The 19828-nt window shown below is 41.3% G+C and overlaps 1 protein-coding gene across 1 annotated transcript in view; it reads right to left on the reverse strand.

Annotated features, from left to right (window-relative positions):
• Positions 1–19828, reverse strand: part of b4galnt4b (beta-1,4-N-acetyl-galactosaminyl transferase 4b) — a 278770-nt gene that overhangs the window by 82330 nt on the left and 176612 nt on the right. The window contains exons 5-7 of the mRNA XM_060912043.1: positions 16379–16469; positions 15989–16089; positions 14295–14362 (exon numbers count right to left, since the gene is read on the reverse strand). Coding sequence (XP_060768026.1) covers positions 14295–14362; positions 15989–16089; positions 16379–16469 — 260 coding nt within the window. The remainder of the gene's footprint in view (positions 1–14294; positions 14363–15988; positions 16090–16378; positions 16470–19828) is intronic.

Raw genomic sequence — 19828 nt, forward strand, 5'->3', positions numbered from 1 at the left:
ACCACATCATCTGTAAAACACGGCGGAGGCAGTGTGATGGCTTGGGCATGCATGGCTGCCAGTGGCACTGGGTCACTAGTGTTTATTGATGATGTAACACAGGACAGAAGCAGCCGGATGAATTCTGAGGTATTCAGAGACATACTGTGTGCTCAAATCCAGCCAAATGCAGCCAAACTGATTGGTCGGTGTTTCATAATACAGATGGACAATGACCCAGAACATAAAGCCAAAGCAACCCAGGAGTTTATTAAAGCAAAGAAGTGGAATATTCTTGAATGGCCAAGTCAGTCACCTGATCTCAACCCAATTGAGCATGCATTTCACTTGTTAAAGACTAAACTTCAGACAGAAAGGCCCACAAACAGACAGCAACTGAAAAACGCTGCAGTAAAGGCCTGGCAGAGCATTAAAAAGGAGGAAACACAGCGTCTGGTGATGTCCATAAGTTCAAGACTTCAGGCAGTCATTGCCAACAAAGGGTTTTCAACCAAGTATTAGAAATGAACATTTTATTTACAATTATTTAATTTGTCCAATTACTTTTGAGCCCCTGAAATGAAGGGATTGTGTTTAAAAAATGCTTTAGTTCCTCACATTTTTATGCAATCATTTTGTTCAACCCACTGAATTAAAGCTGAAAGTCTGAACTTCAACTGCATCTGAATTGTTTTGTTCAAAATTCATTGTGGTAATGTACAGAACCAAAATTAGAAAAATGTTGTCTCTGTCCAAATATTTATGGACCTAACTGTATGTCCATAAATTAAGTGTCATAAAGTGGAATGACAGGGAATAAGTATTGAACACGCTTACTGAAATGTATTTACTACTTAGTAGAAAAGCCTTTGTTGGTAATGACAGCTTCAAGATGCCTCCTGTATGGAGAAACTAGTCACATTCATTGCTCAGGTATGATTTTGGCCCATTCTTCCACACAAACGGTCTTCAAATCTTGAAGGTTCCGGGGGCCTCGTCTCTGAACTCTGATCTTCAGTTCTTTCCATAGATTTTCAATTGGATTCAAGTCAGGTGATTGACTGGGCCATTCTAGCAGCTTTATTTTCTTTCTCTGAAACCAATTGAGAGTTTCCTTGGCTGTGTGTTTGGGATCATTGTCTTGCTGAAATGTCCACCCTCGTTTCATCTTCAGCATCCTGGTAGATGGCAGCAGATTCTTATCAAGAATGTCTCGGTACATTTCTCCATTCATCCTTCCTTCAATTATATGAAGTCTGCCAGTGCCATATATGCTGAAAAACAGCTCTGCACCATGATGTTCCCACCTCCAAACTTCACTGTTCGTATGGTGTTTTTGGGGTGATGCGCAGTGCCATTTCTCCTCCAAACATGGTGTGTGCTAGGACATCCATCCATTATCTGCAGCTGCTTATCCTGTTCTACAGGGTTGCAGGCAAGCTGGAGCCTATCCCAGCTGACTATGGGTGAAAGGCAGGGTACACCCTGGACAAGTTGCCAGGTCATCGCAGGGCTGACACAGAGATAAACAACCATTCATACTCACATTCACACCTACGGTCAATTTAGAGCCACCAATTAACCTAACCTGCATGTCTTTGGACTGTGGGGGAAACCGGAGCACCCGGAGGAAACCCACACAGACACGGGAAGAACATGCAAACTCCACACAGAAAGGCCCTCACCAGCCGCTGGGCTCGAACCCAGGACCTTCTTGCTGTGAGGCGACAGTATTAACCACTACACCACCGTGCCGCCCGCTATGACATCCAAAGAGTTCAATTTTGGTCTCATCTGACCAGACTACGTAGATTCTCCAAGTATTTCATAGGTTTGTCCACATGTTGTGCAGCAAACTTTAAATGAGCTTCAACATGCTTTTTCTTCGGCAATGGAGTCTTGCACGGTGAACGTGCATAGAGACCATGGCGGTTGAGTGCATTACTTATTGTGTTCTTTGAATCAACTGTAAAAGCTCTCCGCGAGTGCTCCTTGGCTCTTGGACAACTCTTCTGATTATTCTTTTGATTCCTCTGTCAGAAATTTTGCGACAAGCACCTGGTCATAGCCGGTTTATGGTGAAATGATGTTCTTTCCACTTCCAGATAATGGCCCAGACGGTGCTCACTGGAACATTCAGAAGTTTAGAAATACGTCTGTAACCAATGCCATCAGTTTGTTGTGCAACAATAAGGTTGCGAAGGTCTTGAGAGAGCTCTTTGCTTTTACCCATCATGAGATGCTTTTTGTGTGACACCTTGGTAATGAGAAACCTTTTTATAGGCCATCAGTTAGGACTAAACCAGCTGATATTAATTTGCACTGATAGGGGGCAGGATTGCTTTCTAAATACTGACAGATTTCCGCTGGTTTCTTGGCTTTCTACGCCTTTTTGCACCTCCTTTTTTTCATGTGTTCAATACTTATTCCCTGTGTCATTCCACTTTATTACACTTAATTTATGGACATATATGAGTATGTTTTGATTTCTTTGTACTGTATGTGTGAATTACTTGGGTTGTTACCGACATCTGGTGAAAATTTCATGTCAATAGCCCCATCAGAAATATATTTACTGAGAAAAACGTTGACACATTCAATATCCCACTGTATGCATAACTCACCCAAGTATTTTATGATGCGAAAGTTAAAGACTAGGAATAAATGCTATTTCTAAATCATTTCTCAACTGATTCCACCATTTTTACAGGCTTATGATCTTACTGCTAGGAGACTGTCAGATCCCCAGCAGAGCAAGTAGACACTGGTCTGTAGTTTTGTCTGTCAGTCCCAAAAGAATGACAGTAACAATGCATACCATGTAATGACACTCAGATAGTCCGACGTGTGCATGCACTCATCCTAAGGCAAACTCCACTGATGAATAATTCAGCAGCTCGCACTACACATGACAATGTACGGTATGACTTCCACGGCAACCACCGTCACCTCAAAAAAGAGCGACAGAAGCAATTAAAATGAGTGACTGACACTCGGCTCTGACGAATGGCACTTTAATGCATCTCCTGTGATTTATTTCATGGAAAACTGCCTGGCTGCTTATTTTCACAAGTGCAGCTGACAAATGTTTTCCGCTGGGCAAGTGAGCTGTGACGGCGTGGTGGCACACTGAAGTAAAAAGTGGTGGGAAAATAAAACAGACATCAAACATTTTCAATTAAGAGAGAGCTAAGGTGAAGTCTTCTTCATCTCTGAAATGCAAATTAAAAAAAAACAGTGATGGGTGCCTTCAACAGTCTGTCTCCTGTTGCACAGACTGAAGTGAAGAAGAGTTCACCTACAGGAGCAGTGACAAATAAATGATTTAGTGTATTAATCTGCTCCACTGGTTCTTATTCAATTAATAATCACTCGAGCTAGCACAGAGTATCTTAACTCCTGGGAGATGCAAGTATTTACTTTCACATCGTCCTAAAGGATCAATTACATTTACAGATATATTAGCTCAGTGATCAGTTAGCAGCCTGAGGTCAGATATTGTCATCCTTGCCGTCTAATTACCTCCACTATCTTTGTTGGAGGAGGTTATGTTTTCGCCTCTGTTTGTTTGTTCCAAAGTAACTCAAAAAGTAGCGAACAGATTTTGATGAAATTTTGAGGAAAGGTGAGCCATGGGCCAAGAATCAACTGGCTAGATTCTGATGCAAATCTGGATATGTATGTGGATCCAGGTTTTTTTTTTTTTCTGTTCCCAACATAAGGGAACAGACAATGGTTGGGAAGCCATGGCCTAATGGTTAGAGAAGCAGCTTTGGGACCAAAAGGTCACTGGTTCAGTTCCCTGGACCAGCAGGAATGGCTGAAGTGCCCTTGAGCAAGGCATCTAATCCCCACTTACTCCCTGGGCATTGTAGTATTGCTGCCCCCTGCTCAGGGTATGTGTGTGTGCTCACGTGTGCATGTATTCACTGCTTCAGATGGGTTAAATGCAGAGGAGGAATTTTGCTGTGCTTGAGTATACATGTGACAAAAGAAAAAAAAAAGTAGTGAACGGATTTGGATGGAATTTGGTGTACAGCTTTAGTATTACCCTAGGTTCAAGTGATTCGATTTTGATGTTGATCATACATTATGTGTCTTGGTGGAGGTATACACTCTACTGAGTGCCGTTCTAGTTATCTACTGTAAGCATACAATGTAATAACAGTTTATGCTTGACCAGTAAAAGCAATAATTTTTATACCCATCTATCTGTTCTTTAAACATTAAAAATGTGAATTTTTTATGATGCTATGAACCTACGTCCAGCATAATTCCCATTTGTTACAAAGTAACACTAAGTTTGAGACATTAATTAGTTCTGGGTAATTATTTTTGGATCACATGATTGTGAATACTGAAAAAATTGAATTTTATCTATTAAACATCCATCCATCCATCATCTGTAGCTGCTTATCCTGTTCTACAGGGTCGCTGGCAAGCTGGAGCCTATCCCAGCTGACTATGGGTGAGAGGCGGGATACACCCTGGACAAGTCGCCAGGTTATCGCAGGGCTGACACGGAGACAAACAACCATTCACACTCACGGTCAATTTAGAGCCACCAATTGACCTAACCTGGATGTCTTTGGACTGTGGGGGAAACCGGAGGTACCCGGAGGAAACCCACGCAGACACGGGGAGAACATGCAAACTCCACACAGAAAGGCCCTCATTGGCCACTAGGCTCGAACCAAGGACCTTCTTGCTGTGAGGTGACAGTGCTAACCACTACACTGCCTTATCTATTAAACAACATTTGTGAAAAAAAAACGAGGAGATAAAACTATGTTATGTATTAAAACAGTTTAAAGTGACACAGGGCGATGTATTAAAAAGATGAATAGTACCCTGTGGAGCTAGAATAACCCCTAGGTACTTGAATCATACTCTGTATTGCCTTTTGCCTCATACCTGTGAAGAAGAATGTGCTGGAAAAACACCACGCGCTAATGTTTACACTTGGGTACGGAAATGGCCGAAGTTTATCCTCATTATAATATTATAATGAGCAAGGTTGCAACAAACATGGCAGAACCAGTGGCCTCCGACATAGAGAGTCTTCAAGCTCACAGGTGCATTTAGATTTGGAATAATTTAATTTTAACCTGTATAAAAGTAGATGTAATAAGTAAAGATACTGAGTGGCATTATTTTATAACTTGTCATTGCCTGGAAGCAGTAAAAAGTGACCTGTTTGGGTGAGCACCTGGCGGCATGGGCAGTCTAGAAATGCCCGATTTTGACATGTTTGAGTGATTGAGTCAGTGACAGTGAGAGTTCACGTCAATCTCATGTCAATCATGAATGTAAACTTTTGAAGCCGATGTTGGATGTCAGCCTGGCATATAGTCTAGTTAGAACTTGAACTTTTTTGTCTTGATTTAGGAGTCTTCGTTTGATCTGGACGATCCGCCATGTTTGCTGTGGCTCTACAGTCGCGACCTCTGACCCACCCATGACCTCACGTAACTTTTCCGAACTGGCTGCCGAGCGGTTTGTAAACAGACTGACACATGGTTAGGATGCCCCGCATTAGGAAATAAAATGTACTGAAACAAAATGATGCATACCAGCTATGGGGATGGATATCAGCTCAAACAATTCAGAAAGGGGAGTGGATTAAATAATTCCTGAACCAGCACATCGACCTGTGTCACTTTAAAAAAGCACAATTAAATGCTTGATAATTATTTGATAACTTATCATTGAAATATTAGAAAATGTGAAATTATACAATTATACACTTGTATAAATTTACCAGATCTGTCAAATTGCGAGGACATCTCCTGCGCACAGCTCTCTTCAGGTCACCCCACAGATTTTCAATTGGATTAAGTTCTGGGCTCTGACTGGGCCATTCCAGAACACTGATCCTCTTTTGGTGAAGCCCACTGCTTTGTTGGTTTAGATGGATGCTTTTGGGTCACTGTCATGCTGAAAAGGTGAAATTCCTCTTCATCTTCAGCATTGTAGCAGATACCTGAAGGTTTTGTGTCAAAATAGACTGATATTTGGAGCTATTGATGATTCCATCCACTTTGACTAAAGCCCTTGCTCCAGCTGAAGAAAAGCAGCCCCAATGCATGATGCTGCCACCACCATGCTTCACTGTGGGTATGGTGAACTTTTGATGATGTGCTGTGTTATTTCTGCATCAAACATACCTTTTTGAATTATGGCCAAATAGTTCCACCTTGGTCTGATCAGACCATAATACAGTTTTCCCCACATAGTTGTGGGAGACTGGAAATACCTTTTTGCAAATGTCAGAGTATGTAGGCAGGGCGGCACGGTGGTGTAGTGGCTAGCATGGGCATAGCGGACGCCGGGGACATGTCCCCCGCACTTCCCGTATTTGTACCCTCTGTCCCCTGCACTTTTTACAGCCATTACAACCACTCAATTCATTTTTAACATGTGGAAACACGTTTTTCCGAGCCGCCTCTAAACGCATCATGAGCAGGCGGAGCTAAAGCAGCAAACAAACACCACTGTCGTGTGTGATCAGAGACGCTTTAGAAAATATTGTATGAGTATCTTTGGTGTGGGCGGCACGGTGGTGTAGTGGTTAGCACTGTCGCCTCACAGCAAGAAGGTCCGGGTTCGAGCCCCGTGGCCGGCGAGGGCCTTTCTGTGCGAAGTTTGCATGTTCTCCATGTGGGTTTCCTCCGGGTGCTCCGGTTTCCCCCACGGTCCAAAGACATGCAGGTTAGGTTAACTGGTGACTCTAAATTGACTGTAGGTGTGAGTGTGAATGGTTGTCTGTGTCTATGTGTCAGCCCTGTGATGACCTGGTGACTTGTCCAGGGTGTACCCCGCCTTTTGCCCGTAGTCAGCTGGGATAGGCTCCAACTTGCCTGCGACCCTGTAGAACAGGATAAATTGGCTAGAGATAATGAAATGAGATGAGATCTTTGGTGTGATTCAGATCTGGGCAGTGCTTCTGTATGTTCAGCAAACCAGCCAAGAGGCTAAAGACTTTAGACAGTTTTTTCCAAACAAACCGTGTAAGTTGAGTAATGCTGTTGAATGTAGATAATGTTTAGCTAAAAGATGACAAATAGATATCAATTTAGTTAGTTAAGCTAGCTAGCTAACTTGGAGGCGATAGTAACTAGTTACATTTACTCCATTACATTTACTTGAGTAACTTTTTGGATAAATTGTACTCTTAAGAGTTGTTTTGTTGCAAAATACGTTTTACTTTTACTTGAGTAATATTATTCTAAAGTAAGGATACTCTTACTTGAGTAACGTTACTATTTTGGCTACTCTAAGATTACTCACTTCTGGGTAGAAAATAAGAATATAAATGTATTTGTGTTCCTTTGACTGTTATTTTTGTAAAGATTTATTTTTTTCGGGGTAGTTAAAGTTTAAAGTACATGAATTTGCAGATTATTATTACTGTATTCCTAATTCTATTTCAAAATGTTGCTTTCCACATATTTTTTAATCTTTATTGCTACAATAGAAAGAGCAGGGTGAGAGAGGAGACAGTTGACCAGAGGCCAACAGGGATGATTATGCAGGGTCACAGGTGAGAAGAGAATATAACTAGCTACATCACTACTACTATTCTTAATTCTATTTATAAATTTTACTTTATAGATTTATAGATTTTGACTTTAGATTTTGATAGTATATAATTTTAAAGAACTAAAATCGGGTCCCTGGTGCTGTGCTGTTTGTGGTTATGTGGTTCTTTAGCTGCTAAGGAGAGGTGCAATTGAATGCGAGAGGATGATAAATCACTCAATAGACCTCTGAACAATTTGTCCCCCTCACTTCTAAAATGATGGCTACGCCCCTGGTGGTTAGCACTGGTTTGAGCCCAGTGGCTGATGAGGGCCTTTCTGTGCGGAGTTTGCATGTTCTCCCTGTGTCCGCGTGGGTTTCCTCTGGGTGCTCTGGTTTCCCCCACAGTCCAAAGACATGCAGGTTAGGATAATTGGTGGCTCTAAATTGAATGTGAGTGTGAATAGTTGTTTGTCTCTATGTGCCAGCCCTGCGATGATCTGGCGACTTGTTCAGGGTGTACCCCGCTTCTCACCCATAGTCAGCTGGGATAGGCTCCAGCTTGCCTGTGACCCTGCACAGGATAAGCGGTTACGGATAATGGATGGATGGTGAGTATACAGGCACTTACGGATGCAATTGCAGGGGAGAGCAGGTGCATCGCAATCTGAGTCGTAATGTGAGAATCAGAGTCAGGTCAGTCGATGTGTAAACGGGATGTCAAAGGTAAACAACAGTCTCAGAGTCTGATAAATAACGTTGTAATGCGAGAATCAGAGTCAGGTCAGTTGATGTATAAACGGGATGTCAAAGGTAAACAACAGTCTCAGAGTCTAATAAATAATGTAATGAGGGTCAGGATAACTAAAGTCAGGCCAAAACAACAAATGGCTCAGTATGATCAGGTACGGGGACACAGAACGATACTTCGCAACGTGCGTTTGCAGTCCTTAAATAATGAGAGCTGATTACAGGGAATGCTTGGGAGTTGTAGTCCATGGCGGCCATGTTTGAAGGCTGCCACAAACTTGTGCAGTCACTGACAGCAAAGTTGAGCCAGGCTTGGATGCTTTTCTTTGTGAATAAAGGTTTTTGTCGGGGTGGCACGGTGGTGTAGTGGTTAGCACTGTCGCCTCACAGCAAGGTGGTCTTGGATTCGAGCCCAGCAGCCAACGAGGGCCTTTCTGTGTGGAGTTTGCATGTTCTCCCCATGTCTGCGTGGGTTTCCTCAGGGTGCTCTGGTTTCCCCCACAGTCCAAAGACATGCAGGTTAGGCTAATTGGTGGCTCTAAATTGACCGTAGGTGTGAATGGTTGTTTATCTCTATGTATCAGCCCTGCGATGAACTGAAGACTTGTCCGGGGTGTACCCCGCCTCTCGCCCATAGTCAGTTGGGATAGGCTCCAGCTTGCCTGTGACCCTGTAGGACAGGATAAGTGGCTACAGATAATGGATGGATGGATGGATGGATGGATGGATGGGGTTTTTGTCTTACTATGCTACCCAAGAACCCAGACATACGGTATGAAGAATATGACTGACTGTTGTTACATTTAGGGAACAACCAGTACTTTCCAGGAAATCCTGCAGCTCCTTTCATGTTGCTGTAGGATTCTTGGTGGCCTCCCTGACTAGTTTTCTCCTTATCTTCTCATCAATCTTGGAGGGATGTCCTGATCTTGGTAGAGTCACTGTTGAGTAATAGTTTCTCTACTTGTTGATGACGGTCTTCACTGTGCTCCATGGGGTGTTTAATGCTTTGGATACTTTTTTGTACCCCTGCCCTGACTGACACCTTTCAATGATGAGATCCCATTCATGTTCTGAAATCTCTTTGTGGACCATGGCTTTTGGAGTATGATGCAACCAAGAGGGTATCAGAATAATTCGACAGGAACAGCCAAACTTTATCTGAGAGCCACTTTAATTGATGTCAGGTGTATACTAACCACTATTTAAGATGAGACTGAATGTGTTTGGTTGATTCTGAACATAGTCACGTCCTTGATTTTTAAAGGGTGTGCACAATTAGGCAACCAGGTTTTTGTGTCGTTTTTATTTTATTTTATCCTAAACAGTTTTCACCTTCTTTGTACAGACTGCAATTTTGCAAGAAAGGCAGAAAAAGTTCTGACAGGATTTATCTTGGTTTCTTTTTTTTTAATCACAAAAAGCCTGCCATTTTAGCAGAGGTGTGTATATTGTTTTTATATCCACCGTGTATATAAATGTGTATATATATTATAAAGGATAAAATGACAACAGCTTCAGAAGTACGTAGATTGTCTGTGAAATTGTACTGAATAGATGGAACACCCTTCCTTCAAAAGATATCCCCCCCAACTGGTGTTTTGATGAGGCTGTCTAAAACATTTGTCCAAAATATCTCATGGGTGATCAACTGGGCTGCGGTCTGGTGACTGTGAAGGCCATAGCATAGGATTTTATTTCCATCCTCATCAAACCATTCAGTGATCCTTTGGTCCCGTGTTGATGGGTGTGGGGTCAAACTGGAAGAGACCACTCCCATCAAGATAGAAATATATCATAGTATAAGGCAGCTGTATCAATACTATACAGTAGGGTGCACACCAGAATGTGGGTGGGGTGGGGGACAGTGCACAGGTGAGGGGTGAGATGGGAAATACAAAAAAAAAAATAAATAAAAATAATAATAATAAATGACTGTATCAGACCTGCTAACCTTTCTACGTTTTGCGTAGGAACATTGCTGTAATCCAAAATGGGGGAAAAGAGGTGCCTTTTTCCAGAATAAAGTGTAGATGAACCACTTAACAGTTGAACTCTCTGATATTCTCTGAAAGCTCCACCCACTTCCCCATTTCATATGAGATTAAATATATCTATAACGAAGTTGTCAGTAATTTTGGACACACCCTTAGACTTTTGGTGTCTAAGGGTGTGTCTAAAATCACTCACTCGTTCACTGCTCCCTCTTCACTATCTCAGGAATTCTATATAGATATTTTGGAGATATTTTGGACAAATGTTTTAGACAGCCTCATCAAAACACCAGTTGGGGGGATATATTTCCTATCTCTGACTGTGATCCGAGATCTTTTATCTTGGCTGACATTTTTAGCTTCACTTTTGCAACTTTGTTGTTGCACAGTTGCTGCGAGTTTCATCTCATCTCATCTCATCTCATCTCATCTCATCTCATCTCATCTCATCTCATTATCTCTAGCCGCTTTATCCTGTTCTACAGGGTCGCAGGCAAGCTGGAGCCTATCCCAGCTGAGTACGGTCGAAAGGCGGGGTACACCCTGGACAAGTCGCCAGGTCATCACAGGGCTGACACATAGACACAGACAACCATTCACACTGACATTCACACCTACGGTCAATTTAGAGTCACCAGTTAACCTAACCTGCATGTCTTTGGACTGTGGGGGAAACCGGAGCACCCGGAGGAAACCCACGCAGACACGGGGAAAACATGCAAACTCCACAGAGAAAAGCCCTTGCCGGCCACAGGGCTCGAACCCAGACCTTCTTGCTGTGAGGCAACAGCGCTAACCACTACACCACCATGCTGCCCTGCTGCGATTTTTTTTTCATTGTAATTTCCTGACAGTAGCACTAAAAAATGGCTTCGGACCAAGACAAACAGCACAATGAAAGTGACTATATAGTGAGCTCGTTGTTAAAATGAAAACACATTCGGACACTACTCCGCTGCGTCGTTATTCACGTCATTACTGTCGCACAATTAAAATGAAATCCTGTAAGAAATCATGCATTCTGTAAGAAATCCTGCGGAACGGTCCGTATTTTCCTATCTCTGACTGTGATCCGAGATCTTTTATCTTGGCTGAGATTTTTAGCTTCGCTTTTGCAACTTTGTCGTTGCACAGCTGCTGCGAGTTTTTCAGTGTAATTTCCCGACAGTAGCACTAAAAAATGGCTTCGGACCAAGACAAACAGCACAATGAAAGTGAATTTTACTATCCTGATGAAAATGACGAAAACGCGAATGTTGAAAAAGGGAAATCCCAGGAAAAAGCGAAACAACAACAAGAGTTTATGAGCGAAGCTCAGAATTTTATCGAGCAACAAAGGCCAGAAAACAGGAAAAAGAAAACTGCTTATGAGATAAACGTGTGGAAAAGGCAGGTGCAATCATTCAGTGAGCACAGAAATATTGAAGTCATTATTGGGCATGAGCTGAACAACCTTATCTGCTGCTTCTTCATGGAAATAAAGAAGAAAGATGGCAGCCACTACAGACCCACCACCCTGACAGCATTTCATCGCAGTTTTCAGCACTATCTTAACGACCATGGTTCAAAGATAGATATCCTTAAAGCCAAAGATTTTTCGAAATCCAGGGAGGCTCTGTTGTCGAGAAAGAGGCAGCTAGTTCGTGAATTTGGAAAGGGTAATCACCCTCAAGTGGCTCGTCCACTGACCAAGGCGGAGGAAGATTTGATGTTTCAAAATGGCGAATTTGGCGAACACAACCCCGAGTCTCTACAGCGAACCGTTTGGTGGCTCCTTGCACTGTGTTTCTGATTCAGAGCTTGTAAATGGTAAAACAGTCGTGTATTTAATGAAGGTTTCAACGAAAATTACAATGTGTGGCCTTATTCACTATTGTCGTTGTCGGTTTTGTGCATTTTTTTCAGAAGCGCTAAAGAATCAGTTATTTCGTAGTGGAGAAAATAATAAATAAGTTATTTATCGGCTTAAGGTCAGTCCGTATAGGGAAAAACTGTGATCAAGGTCTGGAAAATGCTGACCGAGGCCATTGGCCTCGGTCAGCATTTTCCAGACCTTGATCACAGTTTTTCCCTATATGGACTGACCTTAAGCCTGTAAATAACTTTTATATGTATTTTTTGTGATAAATCCATATTATACTCAGCATATTTCCCACATTAATAAATACAAAGTACTTTGTGTCTGCTGCATCTTTCAGTTCTTTCAAATCAAGGCTGAATACTTTTTTCTTTGCCACTGCGTTTTATTAAATCAAATTTGAGGCTTTTGATTAATTCCTCGCTCTGCACCCTAACTTTTTTCTTGTATTTTATGTCTTATTCTAGTTCAACTTTTTTTTCTATTCTCTTACTATTTTTAATTGTACTTGAATGTCTGTTTATAATGTGTTTCTTCTTCCATCCATTCACCCCAACACACTTTTTTCTTTCAGTGTGACCGCAATGCATGATGGTATATATTGCTTGGTTAGTGACCATCGGTTGTACACTACTTTTCACGGTGCATTGTGGGCAGGCTTGTAGTACTCGAGTCCAGGACTTGGACCCAAAAAAAAGCTGTGAAAACACACTGACTTTGCGAAGTATTGAGTTGTGTTGCTGACACATTACCCAGCCTTATTTCCTTGTTTGGTTTCCTGATCCCTGATTTCCTGTTTCTCGTCTTTGATTCTGCCGAGTCTACGATAGCCTGTTTGTGCTTCCTTTGACCTATTGCCTGTTTCACTGTTTTACGATTTTGCCTGCCGTTCTGGATTGTTTACCGTCTTCACTTGTATTAATAAACACACCTTCTGCACTTACATCCGTCTCCCAACCATCTCTGACAGAATACTTCACACTCCCTGACAAAGAGAAGCACATTCACCTGTTCATACGTCATGTTCAGGAACAAACTAATGTTAATGGCGCTAAAACAGCCACCGTCAAATGGTGCAGTTGGAGTATTGGACTCGACTCAAGTTTTTTTTTTTAATGACTTGGAATTGACTTGGATTTGAACACTGGGGACTCGAGACTGGACTTGGACTCGAGGTTTAGTGACTCGACTACAACTCTGATTATGGGATACTATGAGTGCACTATATAGGGTATAATAATTCTCACTATACATTCAGACAGCACTACAAAACGGTGAACTCACTACATAGTCCACTGTATAGTGAGTAGTGAGGTGATTTCGGACACAGGATAAGTTCGGAACTGCATCCAAACATGGCCACTCCGAACTACATCTCCCAATCGCCACAGCAACCCGCCTCTTCTGAGTATTAGGACCATATCTGCTCCCCATCATCTGTGTAATCACGGCTCTATTTAAGCTCAGCAATCAATCACCTCAGTGTGAAGTATTGTCCCGTGTCCTCATGCCTGATCATACCAAGCCTTATTGTTATTGTGCCTGACTTCCCATGACTTTGACTTAGTTTAGGTTTATACCCCAACCTCAACTTCACGCCTGCCCTTTGATATTCCGTCTGCATATCGACCGACCCTTGACTGGCCTTGACTACGTCTTCAGTCATTCGATTTGGATTTGGATTCCAGTTTATGACGCACCCGTTCTTCCCTGCGCCTGCATCTGTGAGTCCCTGCACCCTGAAAGAAGTGTATTAACACATTACAAATTTAAAAAAAAACATATGGTGAACTTGAACATGTCTGGTATAAAGTGATCAATCAAAATAATATTTTATTTATTATGCAGAGACGATTTCTTCCAAGGGGACAAGTGGACCCAACAGCATAACAGAGCCCTCAGTTTTTCCTTTAGTTTTAGTTCATCTGTAGATAGCATACTGTATGTACGATTTCATGATTATTGCTATCATTTTGTACATTAATTTTACTTTTCTTCTATGACTCAATAATTATTTGGATTTCAGATTTAATGAAAGATTACAAACTATAGATAACTGCAATTAAAAATGATATACAAGCCCAGTGTTTGACTTTATCGTGAAGACTCAACAAGAGCACCTTTATATAAATATATTTATAGTCTAAATAACTGTATTCATGTAAAACAAGAAATGAAGTAATTGTACTTACTGTACAGACTTTGAGTTCTGGGACCTGAACTTGCTGAATTCACCCGGAGCCGTCCATTCAGAGCCGTGCTGCAGAGAAAGATTGTACTCGATCACCTGCTTCTTGCTAAAACTGCCGATTGTTACACATTATTTGCACCAGAGTGATATACTGCTGGCAGTAAAATCCTGCCACTGTCACAGAAACTAGCATTGTTTTCACAATTACTGGCTCAGCAAAGTATGAACATGAAAGCTCGTTACCATTCATAAGCTGCACTGATGGGAATGTAGATAAACAAAGATCCATAATAACATGAACAAAATATATAAGGGTAGATTATGGTTTGAAAAAGCTCCCTGTGTATGTTTTTTTCTCTCCAGAAAGGTAACTGAGATCAGTGGCAACACCCACCCCTCATGATTAAAAGGGTGATTCATCCTTCCCAGAATCCAGTTCGTTGTTTTTGTTTTGAAATCACACTATATACCATGGTGCTTGAAAGTTTGTGAACCCTTTAGAATTTTCTATATTTCTGCATAAATAAGAGCTAAAACATCATCAGATTTTCACACAAGTCCTAAAAGTAGATAAAGAGAACCCAGTTAAACAAATGAGACAAAAATATTATACTTGGTCATTTATATATTGAGGAAAATGATCCAATATTACATACTATCTGTGAGTGGCAAAAGTATGTGAACCTTTGCTTTCAGTATCTGATGTGACCCCCTTGTGCAGCAATAACTGCAACTAAATGTTTCCGGTAACTGTTGATCAGTCCTGCACACCGGCTTGGAGGAATTTTAGCCCATTCCTCCGTACAGAACAGATTTAACTCTGGGATGTTGGTGGGTTTCCTCACATGAACTGCTCGCTTCAGGTCCTTCTACAACATTTCAACTGGATTAAGGTCAGGACTTTGACTTTCTCCTTGCAAGCCTGCCATGCACACCATTGTTGTTCAGTGTTCTCCTGATGGTGGACTCATGAACATTAACATTAGCCAATGTGAGAGAGGCCTTCAGTTGCTTAGAAGTTACCCTGGGGTCTTTTGTGACCTTGCCGACTATTACACGCCTTGCTCTTGGAGTGATCTTTGTTGGTCGACCACTCCTGGGGAGGGTAACAATGGTCTTGAATTTCCTCCATTTACTGTATACACAATCTGTCTGACTGTGGATTGGTGGAGTCCAAACTCTTTAGAGATGGTTTTGTAACCTTTTCCAGCCTGATGAGCATCAACAATGCTTTTTCTGAGGAAATCTCCTTTGTTCGTGCCATGATACACTTCCACAAACATGTGTTGTGAAGCTCAGACTTTGATAGATCCCTGTTCTTTAAATAAAACAGGGTGCCCACTCACACCTGATTGTCATCCCATTGATTGAAAACACCTGACTTTAATTTCACCTTCAAATTAACTGCTAATCCGAGAGGTTCACATATTTTTGCCACTCACAGATATGTAATATTGGAACATTTTCCTCAATAAATAAATGACCAAGTATAATATTTTTGTCTCATTTGTTTAACTGGGTTCTCTTTATCTACTTTTAGGACTTGTGTGAAAATCTGATGATGTTTTAGGTCATATTTATGCAGAAATATAGAAAATTCTAAAGGGTTCACAAACTTTCAAGCACCACTGTAAAAGAAAGCATTACCATTTGGCTGGAAGGTTACTAAACATTCACGGTAAAATATTCACTCACCTGCCCCACGTATACCAAGAGTTTGGCATTGAGCGGATTCTCATCCAAGCTCAGCCACAGCTCAGAGTTATCATCAGAGGATATGGCGAACTGGAAATCTCCTGGAGAAAAGACACACATGTGCGGAAACATACGTAGATATACACATTGACCTGACACTTTACATCGGAAGTTTTATAATCAGTATTGACTGTAAGATGGAGGCTGAAGTGACAATGTCAAGTCCTTTACTCCTATTTCCTTCCTGTTCTCTCCATGAAAGCTTTTCTGAAGCTTGCCTAAAGCGATGCTCTAAAAACAGCCCTTTTGTAAGTGCATTTCTCTTAGAAACACGTTGCTCCACACATGTAAATCAATATGACCATGTTGTATGACTGCACTGTAACAAACCGTCTTTATATGGATGAATAAAGCCAAAGATGCGGAGGCCGTAATTCTTCCACTTCGGAACCACAGCCAGTTTCTTCACTGTGGTTCTGGCCTGGAAAAAGAGTAGCAAATACAATAATAGACACCATTTCTATTCTTAGCCCCAGATAAAGCCCTGTTATCCACATGCTCCCACCTCCAAAGCAGTTTGCTGACATTATTAGCAGCAGTAAATGAAAGTTGTGACTAAATAATAGACACAGAATGCAAAGGTGATAGACCCAGGAACTTCAATTTGCACTGCACACACATAACAAGCTCTAGCGTGTGATTAAAATTTTAAACAGACCCTAAAGACCACACCAAAAGGTAGACCAGCAGATTATTAATAGTGATGCCATACAATATACGGTACACACATGCGCTATATAAGCTCTTAAGAGCCTTTTTTTTCATATAAACTTTGTTCTAGATTTCTGTTTTATGACTTCTACATTATCGAGTCAGGACAAAAACATTTTAGAGTCCAAACGTTCGTTTTCCAGCACAAAATTAAATGTTACAGAAAAAAAAAATGTTTGTATCTGAGCTGCATATTACATAAGAGAGCACTTTTCAGATTAAAAAAGAAACCATAATGAAGGCGACTGGGTTTTGGTGCAAATTGAAGAAGCGAGTGTGACAGTCAAAGTGTCCAGAAGAACTGTGGCTGGTTCTGTAAGATGCTCAGTAAACCCTACAGCTCATTTCCGCATAAAACTGCACTCACTGTACCTGAGACGACTATTTTTTTTTAAACAAAGGGTCGTCTCACGCCAAATATAGACTTTGTCTCATTTATTATGGCTTACTGCTACTGTTTATAGTATTTTTTTTAATGTTGAAACATTTAATTTCATTATTTTTCAGCCATTTTTGGTCTCCAGCATTTCTTTACATGTGCCTAAGACTTTTGCACAGTACTGTATATATGTATGTACATACATACAGTACTCTTTCAGAGAAGGCCCAAACATATCAGCATTTCAAAAGTTATATTTAATTTTTTTCATTCTTTAATTAAATTATTTAATTCTTTCATAATTTCATGATAGCCCTGTGATGACCTGGCGACTTGTCCAGGGTGTACCCCGCCTTTCGCCCGTAGTCAGCTGGGATAGGCTCCAGCTTGCCTGCGACCCTGTAGAAGGATAAAGCGGCTAGAGATAATGAGATGAGATGAGATAATTTCATGATAATTATTCTCTTATAATTCTAATTTGGCCTCATTTTCTATCAAATTAGCTTCAGAAATGAAAGGGTTACTGTCCTGAAAACATTAAAATCGAGTTATCCAATGAGATTTTGTTGTTTGTTGTCTCTAGGCTGAGAAGAGTTTAGAGCTGGCTCACTCATTGGCTAGGACTTCATTGCCGGGACAGAAGGCCATGGCCGTGTATATTTATGTAGGAAGTGACAGATTAATTAACCAATCAGTTTCAGTTATAGTGGGCGGGACCAAAAATTTCTCACCCTAGGCCTTCTCAAAAGCCAGTGCAAGCTTAAAGTGCATATTCTGGACCAATTTCGTATTTTTTTACATGAAAGAATGTCCCTTTACACACTCATCCAGAAGGGTAATTTTGCACAAGGCCATCTGTCTACAGCAGAAAAAAATAAAATAAAACGCATCTGGAAAAATCCCAAGGGAGTCTGGAGCCAGATTCGTGACGTTACCTACGGAAGCGCCAGCAGGTTGCGCGAGCTTTGCACGGTTTCAGTGCACAGCCTGTGTAGACCAAGCGCTCCCATTTCTCTCTCATTGTCCGGTCTTTTGGAAAACGATGAGTACTAATCCCATCAAGATTGGTGTTGCTACACCCTCCTACGATACATCTGTTAACCATTTTAATAATCACGTGATAAAGTTGAAGAAATCTGCAGAAAACCACCAGGTCGTTTTCTCATAAACAAACCAGCGCTGACGTAGGATTCAGATGGAGGCGTCCCGCAGATGATGTCATGAAAATCAATGTTTGCTGGGAAATCCGAATGCCAAGTTTTTTCAGAGGCGGACCAATTCACCTCAAATGGCTTGATTTCAGCAGAATTTTTCTGGTATTGCACAAGGTAAAAAAAATTGCAGAGAAAGCAGAATGTTACAGGTATTTGACAAAAGTTTAATGAAAAATAGGAGAATTACATTGATCTTGCTCCTGAATTTACCCGTGATATGCACTTTAACCGCAAGTAGGTGCAGTAGTGTTAGCAAATGCCAATGCTAGCTTAACCATGAGTCGGTACTGTCAGCGCAGCAGTGAAGTCACCTTCCAGCCAGTGTAGCGTTCATCAGTAGTGTTAGCGAATGCTAATAAAGCAGTCAAAGCAGTGCTATCGACAGCAAGTAGCACAGGCTCACGACCGAGAAACTAAGAGTTCTGTCTCCAGAAATGCATGCTCGCTACAGTATTTTTCACTCAGACTTACTGTAAGTATTCATTTCCCAATGTAGTTTACATAGTTACTTTTAAAATCAACATCAACAACTACACACAACGGCACGAGCTGGCAGACTGCTGCTAATTCCTTGCAAAATCCTTTGCCCTGTTGCTTTTTTGGTGTCTGGCTAAGTTTTGGCTGAGCTCAAGTCCCAGCTCTAATAGTAACAGTTCACCACTGATATATATTAATGTATTGTTGACTATGTTTGCTGAAGATGTTGTTCCACCTCTACTGTAGTAACAGTTTCAATGGGCTTGTTGTTAGAATTGGAGTTTTATGTGATGAACACGGACAAGCAAAGTGATACAAATAGTGAAATATTCCAGTGAGGTTATACTAAATATAAGCACTCTTGCAACTCTGCTTGTCCAATCGAATTAGTGAACTGGAAGCACTAACTCCAGAGCTAACTGCTGGATAAAGATAACATGATTTACAGATTTGTATTAATGTTCTTGTTCTAACATGTTATTGTGTTTTTATTGTTATTGTGAGAGCAAGATTTCTGGCTCTCACAGACCTGTAACAACTTCTTTAAGAGGCTCCTCTGTCCTCCACTCGTTACCTGTATTAATGACACCTGTTTGAACTCGTTATCAGTATAAAATACACCTGTCCACAACCTCAAACAGTCACACTCCAAACTCCACTATGGCCAAGACCAAAGAGCTGTCAAAGGACACCAGAAACAAAATTGTAGACCTGCACCAGGCTGGGAAAACTGAATCTGCAATAGGTAAGCAGCCTGGTGTGAAGAAATCAACTGTGGGAGCAATTATTAGAAAATGGAAGACATACAAGACCACTGATAATCTCCCTCGATCTGGGGCTCCATGCAAGATCTCACCCTGTGAGGTCAAAATGATCACAAGAACGGTGAGCAAAAATCCCAGAACCACACGGGGGGACCTAGTGAATGACCTGCAGAGAGCTGGGACCAAAGTAACAAAGGCTACCATCAGTAACACACTACGCCGCCAGGGACTCAAA

This window comes from Neoarius graeffei, chromosome 27, assembly GCF_027579695.1.
Source record: "Neoarius graeffei isolate fNeoGra1 chromosome 27, fNeoGra1.pri, whole genome shotgun sequence".
NCBI lineage: Eukaryota > Metazoa > Chordata > Actinopteri > Siluriformes > Ariidae > Neoarius > Neoarius graeffei.